This window comes from Panthera onca, chromosome B3 (genome assembly GCF_046562875.1).
Source record: "Panthera onca isolate mPanOnc1 chromosome B3, mPanOnc1 haplotype 2, whole genome shotgun sequence".
In the NCBI taxonomy this organism is placed as follows: Eukaryota; Metazoa; Chordata; class Mammalia; order Carnivora; family Felidae; genus Panthera; species Panthera onca.
The window spans coordinates 73,988,100-73,997,229 of NC_138344.1; the positions used below are offsets into that span (position 1 = coordinate 73,988,100).

Genomic DNA, 9,130 nt, shown 5'->3' on the forward strand with positions numbered 1-9,130 from the left:
CCACTTCTGGGCAACTGAACTGATCAGCATGGTAAGGGGCATCAGAGTGGGCAGTGCCAGGCTCAGATACCACTCTAAGCTCCCGGGACCTGTGGTTGACTCTGGCCTAGCTGGCCCAGCTGACTGCTCCAGAGGAAAGCAGAAGTGAGGATGAGGGCAGAGTGAGTGGGAGCCCGGACCCTTGGAAGCTGCTCAGTCTCAGGGAAAGAAGGATCTGGAATGGGAAGGGGAACCAAGACAGACAGATGGGGCCTGATCAGTTTCTCCATGCTCTACCTGCAATAGGCCACAGCTGCTTTTCCCTACCAGTAAGGAAGCTTTCCTGCAAACCATCTCGTGGCAAGTTTAGAAAGGAGCAGGGTTTGGTAAGGACTGTTGTAGAACAGAGGGGACAGCCACGGACTTGCTGGTATGGGAACAGCATCTCAGACGTGCCGTAACTCTGGTCTTCCAGCAGGGGGCGGCCGGTCCTGACAAAATTCGAGTCCCTCTTTTTCCTGCTGCCCTCCCAGCCAAGGAGACCAATTCCCTTGACACTTGGTGGGGTTAATCTGTGCTCACAGCTGGGGGTAGAGAAATCCCCCAGGGGTCATAACAGTGTTTAGAATCTGGTGTCCTGTTTAGGAAAGGTAGAATAATCAGAAGCTGAAACCCCTCATCCTCTGGAATGGAAAGGCTGTAGGTATGACCTTGCAGAAAAGAGACAGCATGTGAGAGAGAAGAGAATGACAGCAGCCAGGACAAAAAGGAGAGGAGGTCAAGGACCTGCAAAGGGTGTCTTTGGAAATACGGTATCCGAAGAGACATAAATTTGAAACCAAGGCTGTCTCTCTTAAAGCAGAGCATTTGGTTACCTTCATTATGGCTCTGATACAGACTGATATTTAATCTGAAATTTCTCCCTAATTCCTGAGCAGCACCCATTCATTTGTTATTATAGATAAGGACCCCTAACTGGAGGGAACTGGGTTATGTAAAGGTTGGTTGCTAAGGAACAAGGGAGATGCAGTAGGTATGGCAGGGGTTGCTTAGTAACAAGGAGACCCTTGGTGTTAGAGTGGCCAAGGCAGGTCTGGAACAGATGAGGGTCTGCGGACGGTCAGCCCACACCAGAATCTCCTGAAAGTGCGTGTCTGATGGCCCCTGCAGTCCAAGCTGCCAGAGACTGCATCTCTTCAGCTTCCTGGCACTATCTTACATGAAAAGTACATCCCGAGTCGCTGTGTATCCTCAGTGACCCTTTTCTCCAACCATTCCTTCCCTCCCGCCTCCGCAGGAAACAGATCACACTCCTAGATTTGGGACCCCACAGGGCTCCTGGGCAGGCAAATGGGAATCTCACACTGGGGGGAGGCAGGAGCCTCTGGGCTCACATTGATGTGGAGCTGGGAAATTTGGGGTCCTGGCGAAAGAGGATCCCCTACACAAGCATCTCTCCTGTATTTCTAGTTCATACACAGTGTCTGCATATGTGAGTCTCCCACGCCAGGTCCTCACCCTGCCTTCACACTTGTGTAGACCTACCCCTACCCACACTTGCGAAAGGCCTACCCCTTTCCTTCCTGAGGGTGTCCTGAGGGCATGGGTCTGCACCCTGCAGCCTGGTGTGGGGCTGCCTTGTCTGGCTCAGGCTCCTCACAGCCTCTATGCAATTAGCTTCACTTCAGCACAGCCTGGTGAGGACGTTATGCAGGCGCTCAGAACCTTGGTCTACTTTCTCTGGCATGTTGCAAGTGCTCAGTGCTTGGTCGTGGAATGAATGGGAAGATAACCCTGTCTGCTGAATGGTGGGTCTCATACTCTAATTTGCCTGTTTTATAAATAGAGAATTTTCACAGAGAGTTTGCCTGACCTGAGGCTCACGTGTTTGAAATTCACCCTGACTAGCTCGACTCTCTCTGGCTCTCTGCTGCTGGCCTTGTCTGTCTGAAGGAGCTGGAGGTAGATTGCCATCACGCTCACTAATGGCATCAGTGATAGTTGAAGTTGATTCTCTCCTCCAGGGCCAAGTTCAGCAGGAAGCAGAGACAGGAACTGGCCTCCATGCTCCCAACAGTGGCCTACATCCACAGAGGCTTGTTCCATTCCTGTGCTGGACTCTCTGTGCGCATGACCAGCAGTGGGATAGGCCAAAAGGGCATCCTGGCCAATCGGGTGGCTGTGGTCACGGGGTCCACTGATGGGTAAGTGCCCTGATTGCCCTATGGGTCTTGACCCCTCACAAGGATTTTCGCTTCCACAGAGAGACCTCAGGGTTGTAGATTAGGACACAGCCTTATTGGTTTCCGTGGGTCGAGTGACCATGGTGGCAGGAGGCTGAGGCTGTCTTGTTCCCTCCATTTCTGCCACAGGATCGGCTTTGCTATCGCCAGGCGCCTGGCCCGGGACGGGGCCCTCGTGGTGGTCAGCAGCCGGAAGCAGCAGAACGTAGACCGGGCAGTGGCGGCGCTGCAGGGGGAGGGGCTGAGTGTGGTGGGCACCGTGTGCCACGTGGGGAAGGCCGAGGACCGGGAGCGACTGGTGGCCACGGTGAGGGGCCACAGGGGTGGAAGGACATAGGAAGGAGAGTGCACAGAGCCTTTCCCACTCTGCTCAGCCCTGGGTGGGGCAGGGACCCGGATCGGGGTTGGGAGGCCCTACAACAGTCTTGAAACCAGGATTGTTCATGGTCTAAGCGGGTAGACCTCATTGTTCATGCTGGCTTTCTGGAAAGTGGCTTGTTCGTGAAAGGACCCTCACCCCCACCCCCACCTGGAGAACTGTGGTTGAGGAGGAATCTAAAGGGATTCCCCATCCCGGGCATATAGACGGATTCCTGGAGAAGACAGACCTTCCTCTCCTGAGGCCCTCAGCTCTGCAGAGCCCGTCCTTGGGCCTACCTAGGGCATTGCCTTCACCAGTGTTTGGTTCTCACACTGGCTTTGTGACCATTCCTGGTTGAGACAGTATCTAATTAGCAAGTGTTGTCTCAATGCCCTGTGCACCTGGCAGCAGTGCGGGGTGGGTGTGGCCTCCTTGGGCCATCTCCACACTTATGCCCTTCGTGTCACTCTTTCCCCCAGGTCGTGGAGCACTGTGGGGGTCTCGACTTCCTGGTGTGCAGTGCAGGTGTCAACCCGCTGGTGGGAAGCACCCTGGGGGCCAGTGAGCAAGTGTGGGACAAGGTGAGAGGCCGCTGGGAGGAGCTGGCAGAGGGTCTGAAGTGCTCCCCGGTTGAGCCTCCCCTCCCAAAGTTACTGTAAAAACAGGCACTGACCGCTTGTCCCCTGGAGTGTGCTGCGGTGCTCCTTTCCAATTTGTGTGTTTTTAAAGTGGCTTCCTACATTCTTTCTGCCATCTTTTCTCTTCCCATCCTTTTTGCATTTATTCATTTAGCAAATATTTACTGAGGGTTTGCTATGTGCCAGGCACGGTTCCAGGCTCTAGCTTTACAGCTGTGGGAGTAGGTCTCTGCTTTTGGTAAGGGTCAAGAATAGTAAGGTCTCTGCTCTTTGTCAACAGCAGATATATTTTCCTTTTTTTTTTTTTTTTTCTTGGTGATTTTGCTCCTTTTTGGTGACCTGTACCTGCCGCTGAGATTCTTTCTTCACCCTTCCTAGATGAGGCTTCCTTACTGTCCCTCAGATGAACCTGCTACACCTGTCAGGCCTGGGCCTGGCCACTGGCTTCCTATGAGCTCAGACATTCCACCCACTGCGTCCACCTAATGATCCTGCCACCTGAGCCACAGGGTCCAGAAGAGGCCTTGCAAAATGTCTTGAGGTCCATTTTGGGCTTTGTTATCCTATGACTTCTGTTCCATTCACTCCTGTCTTTGGTTCCTGAGTCTGTCAGACAAGACGGACTGCAATGAAATCACCTTGTTAGCACCCCCCTCCCTACCAAGCACTGGCCAGAGCATTCCCTTCTGCCTTCCCCAGCAATCCGCGCTCTGTAGACATCGTTCTCGAGCCACCTCTCCTGTGCATCTGCCCTTGGCGGCTTGCCCTTTCCTCCATCCTCAGAGATGGCCTGAAATCTGAGCTCCCTGCAGCCGCTGCTAGCAGCCTCCCCAGGCTCCTCAGATTCCTGATGCTGCCCAACGACCATTAGTGATTAGGTGGCTGGGACTGCATGGCTGACCATCTCCTAACCCTCCTGAGTCATACCCTCTTTTAGTGTCTTAGTTCATGGGATCATGACTCTCTTTTTCTCAGAACCCATTTCAAATCTTCTCTCCTGAAGCCGAGCGCACTTGCCCACGGCCCAGCCTTACTTTCTCTGCTGCTACCCTGTTTTCCAAGGTCTGCCCCACTGGGCAGGAGTCATCTCCAGTCACATCCACCACCACCTCAGAGGTGAAATGGTTACAAAACGAGTGTGACATTGACCTGCTGCTCTATCTGCATGCGGTTTTCAGCAGGTGTCCTGGGAGTTCCTTCTTGTTCACCTTATCCCTGGGCCGGTTTGAGCACCTCCCCAGGCAGACTCCCGTTTTCTCCAGCTGGTTGGGAAATCTCCCATCTCCCATTCTACCGCCTCTCCTCCACCCTTCTCCTGCCTGAGGACTCTCCAGCACCCATCCTCCTCAGGCCCACAGTCTCTACTCAGGACTTCGTGGCACCCAGAGATACTCTACCCAATTTTCTAATAGGGCAGTCCTCTTCAGCCCGGGAGGAGCTGTAACTTTTCCTTGGCTCATGTTTGGTTGCCAAGTCTAGGAGTGGCCTTGTCTGAGCCCATCACCCAGCCTGACATACATGGAGCTTAGGGCAGACATCGGTGGGGTGGCGGGGGTCTGTTTCGAACAGAAAATGACCAGGAATACCCTTAGTCTAACCCTCAATTCCTTCTTATTGGGGATCTCATGCTGGTCCGCCCTTTAGACATCTGAGCCACTTCTTACAGTCTTGGGGGTCATCCCCAACACTGGCAAGTTGTCATCACACTGGCCTCACCAGCTCTCCATTGAAGCATTTCCCCTGCCCACATCCAATGGGGTGGTTGGGTGTGGGATGAAAACGTGGGAAGGCATTGCAGATGTGCAGCCTCACTCCCTAGAGACACAGACGCACTGACCTCACTCGAGGTGGTGCCCCACAGGAGGGATCCTGCTCCCATGTTAGTCCCAACTGGTAATCTGGCCTAGCCCCCAGCCCAGTTTCTGCGTCTTTCCCTGTCGGCTCCTCTCATACTTTTCCTCTGTCCCCAGTGCCACCAGACAGAGTTCCCAGACAGAGGGTCAGGGACCCTTAAGTCTGAGCCCAGATCCAGGTTTTAGCTGCAGGCAGGCCCAGCGTGGGCACCCAACTCCCAGAATGGCAATTCTCTGTTGTGTCTCCCTCTTTGTGGTGGCCGTAAGAAAGCTTGGAGCCAAGTTTGCAATAAACTGGCATGCATGTAGGCCCTCACAGCTTGCATTTTTGTGAACGAATAATAGACTAATGTTCAGTCCTTACCACATGCTGTGAACTGTGGGCACCAACCTTACTCTTGCTTTTTCTTATTTTTCTACACTTATTTTTTACTGTTCTCCATTTCTTCACACATAATACCTATTTGATTTGTTTTATGCTGTTGCATTGTGAGTACGCCTTTAATTCTATTGGGACAAGACAAGGACATAAACAAGTAAAAACACAGACAGACAAAGACAACTCTTCTAGAAATCTCCTTTGCTCCCAGCACCTACATTCCCTCCATCTGTTCTACTTTCAGTCTTTTTCCAGTGGCCTCTGCTTACAGCTTCTGTCTGCACAACCAGAACATAGTCCAGTTTCTTTAAAAGGCCTCAACGTTGCCTTCCTTCACCCCAGTCCTGAACAATTCACATTTTCGGGGCTCTGCTCACAGGCCTGTCACTTAGCCTGCCTGCGTGTTAAACCATTAGCAAGTGGGAAGCACCTCTTGTCCTGATCAGAAGGGGAACTGATCTCAGATCTGCACATATCTGGGTTTACCGGACAAATTCTAGGACCCCATGTGTCTTATGAGAACAGGTCCTGGGCTGAAGGCTGACTATGTGTTTCTGCCCTCCACCATGCCTCTGCTCTGACTTCAGATCATGGAAGTGAATGTGAAGGCCCCGGCCCTGATGCTGAGCCAGCTGGTGCCCCACATGGAGAAGAGGGGGTAGGTTGCAGGGTGGGGGTGGGGACTGGTGGGGAGCCAGGGCATGAATTGAGTCTAGAGAACATGGGGCCATAGCTGGGAGGGGAGGACAAAAGAGGTGTCCCTGAGGCCTCCACATCCCCCTCCCTCTGTTCTGCCTCACCTTTTGTACAGCTATGGCTTCTAATTCTAGTGGCTGTTTGATGAGGGTGATGTCCAGTGGCTCAGGCATGCTCTCGTTGGCCTTGACATCACCATGTTTGGGAAAGGGCTGTGCTTTTAGCTCCTTAGCCTTGGGCAGGTCATTTTCACCCTCACCTACTCTGATTCTCTCACAGCTGGACAATGCCTTTTCACCAGCTTACAGTCTGGGACAGGGTCTGCCCCTTTGCTCCCGGCAGGGAGAGGTCCATCCCACGCCCTTCCTCACTCCCTGCTTCTCAGTCTCCAGGGAGCCTGCTGTTCTAGGCAGGACCTGTTCTAGGTCCTGCATATCTGACTGCACTCCACACATAGTCTCAGGGGTCTGAGGTTAGGGACTTGGGCCACCACCTCCCTCAGCACGTAGCTAGTCCTCCAGTATGTCCTCCATGCAGACATACCCTTCAGGAACTGGCCTGGGGACTGTCTTGGATAGAAGGAAAAACTCCTGACTCTCATTTCTTGTCTCTTCCGGCCCCATCTACTTGTCAGAGGCCGCCCATTGATAGGCATTCACTGTCACCAAGGCCACTCTGCCCCCTTTCCCAAGCACCTGGCTGTCTGTTCTTCACTACCCCAGGGATAGGCAGAAGAGTGTAATGGTTCAAAGTAGAGACATTGGGTCAGAGAGAGATAGGGTTGGAGTCCCAGCTCTGCCACCTATTGGCTCTGTTGATAAGCCCTGCTGAGCCTCTGTTTGCTCAGCTGGGAAATGGGGATAATAACAGGAACTGTATGGCTGTTGTGAGGACTGCATTATTCAATGACTATAATCATTAAAATGTTATAATTATAATTTTTTATCTTTTAAAAATACTAGTGGCACCTAAGTCCGTGGTAAGTTATTGGTTTCCTGTCTCCTCTGTGTCTGTCTCCTCTCAGGAGGGGGGCAGTCGTCCTGGTCTCCTCCATTTCAGCATATGTACCACGAGTGGTGAGTTGTTGCTTATGTGCTCCTGGTAGGATTAGGGGAAGGGGTCCCCACAATGCCACAGGGACAACGTTTGGGATAGACCCACACTTTACTCCTGCTGCCCTAGGCTGAGCTGATGCCCATGTGGCTGCTGGGTCCCTCAGATCCAGCTTCTGTTCTCAGACCAGGCTGGGGAGAGTGTGTCTGAGTTCTGTGCTTGGGCCAGGGTGGGATCATCTGTAGGAGAGAAATCCAACTGATGTGTTCCTCTGCTTCCCTATATCCTTTAAAAAAATTTTTTTTTAAGTTTATTTATTCATTTTGAGAGAGACAGTGTGGGAGGGGGAGAGAGAGAGAATCCCAAGCAGGTTCTGCACTGTCAGCACAGGCCCTGATGTGGGGCTCAAACCCATGAACCATGAGATCATGACCTGAACTGAAGCCAAGAGTCAGACACTTAACCGACTGAGCCGCCCAGGTGCCCCTGCTTCCCAATATCCTAATCACTGTCTTGATTCCCTTCCCAGGAGCTGGGTCCCTACAACATCAGTAAGACGGCCCTGCTGAGCCTCACCAGGACACTGTCATTGGAGCTGGCCCCCAAGGGCATCCGGGTGAACTGCCTGGTTCCAGGAGTAATCAAGACTGACTTCAGCAAAGTGGTGAGGACTGGGGCATGTCCTCCATTTCTCAGCCTGGCTTGGCGAAACCTCCCCAGTGACTAAGTGATGAAGGAGTGACTGGAGCCTCAGATCAGCATCCTTAACAGCTGAGGTCCTTGCTGTCCTCTGAATTCAGCCATGACTCAGTCCCTCTCCCCTGAGAAAGGCAAATCTGCTATGGGATCACCTTGGTCCCTGCTCATCTCCTTGTTTTAGCTAGCACTGACTCTTTCATGTTTTCTCTTTGCCCAGCTACACAAAAATGAGGTTTTCTGGAACAACCTCAAGGAAGATCACAAAGTGCAGAGGCAAGTTGGGTTTGGAACTTCGGTAATCTGGGTACAGTTGGGGAGGAGGGGCTGGTCTATCTCACTAGCTGACCCCTCCCTGGGCACTGGTCATTCCTTTAGCTGAAGTCTGGTTTCTGCAGAGCCCTGGAGGATGCAAGTAGCCCTGCCGGGTCCACCCTGTCCCCTCTTGGAATCCACTCCCACCAGAGCAGCAAAACCAGAGTCTGAGATCATTGACATGTGTTCTGTCCTCCTTCTGTCCAGGATTGGGCAGCCTGAGGACTGTGCAGGACTTGTGTCCTTCCTGTGCTCTCCAGACGCCAGCTACATCACCGGCGAGAACATCGCGGTGGCCGGCTTCTCCTCTCGTCTCTGATGGGGCTAAGGGGGTCTAGGCCTAGGAGCCTGGGGCCCATGAAGGTCTGAAGCTCTGCCAGACAATAAAGCTGGGGGCTTGTTTGTGCCAGGCTCGAGGAAGGACCCCCAGTATTCTCATCTGCGTGACTGTTGTTGATTTAGCTGCTGTGATTCGACCAACATGTGGGTTCTTGGTGTGGGGCTGTGGAGCTGACTGAATTCATGGGGCTGGGACTTTGGAGGAACCGTAAGGGAAAGGAACGGAGACTCCTCTGGCAGCAGGGCAGCAGGCCCCTGATGTATGCTGGCTTCTTCTCTCTGCCTCTTGTGCTTTAAACATTTTTTTCTCCAAATAAACTCAAATTTATCCTTGAGCCTGGAAACTCCTGGTAAGGGCAGAGCCAAGGGGAATGAGGCTGAGGACAGGCCTTTCCTGTCTCCTGACTTCTGCCTGAGCGCGTTCACAGACCCATGGTGGTGGTCAGTGAGTGTTCACAGCAGGCTCTGCTCCATTCTCTGAGCAGGCTGGTGGGAGTAGCGTGAGTGGCGGGAGGGAGTGGGAGAATTCTGGAACTCCCGTCGGGATTCTCCAGGCTAGCGGTTCTTAATGTTTTCTG

At 52.8% G+C, this 9,130-nt stretch overlaps 1 protein-coding gene across 2 annotated transcripts; it reads left to right on the plus strand.

Moving 5' to 3' along the window:
- The first annotated feature begins 1,029 nt into the window (after nt 1-1,029).
- DHRS2 (dehydrogenase/reductase 2) lies at nt 1,030-8,651 on the plus strand. Of its 2 annotated transcripts, none has more exons than XM_060619302.3 (10): nt 1,030-1,205; nt 1,657-1,787; nt 2,004-2,183; nt 2,352-2,529; nt 3,063-3,164; nt 6,041-6,111; nt 7,174-7,225; nt 7,732-7,866; nt 8,119-8,174; nt 8,421-8,651. In XM_060619302.3, exons 2-10 carry the CDS (start codon nt 1,756-1,758, stop codon nt 8,530-8,532), a joined length of 918 nt encoding a protein of 305 aa, XP_060475285.2. In that variant the 5' UTR covers nt 1,030-1,205; nt 1,657-1,755; the 3' UTR covers nt 8,533-8,651. The 2 variants fall into 2 exon arrangements, with proteins under 2 accessions (XP_060475285.2, XP_060475283.2); XM_060619300.3 differs by having other exon boundaries at nt 1,030-1,125.
- The last annotated feature ends 479 nt before the right edge of the window (nt 8,652-9,130 follow it).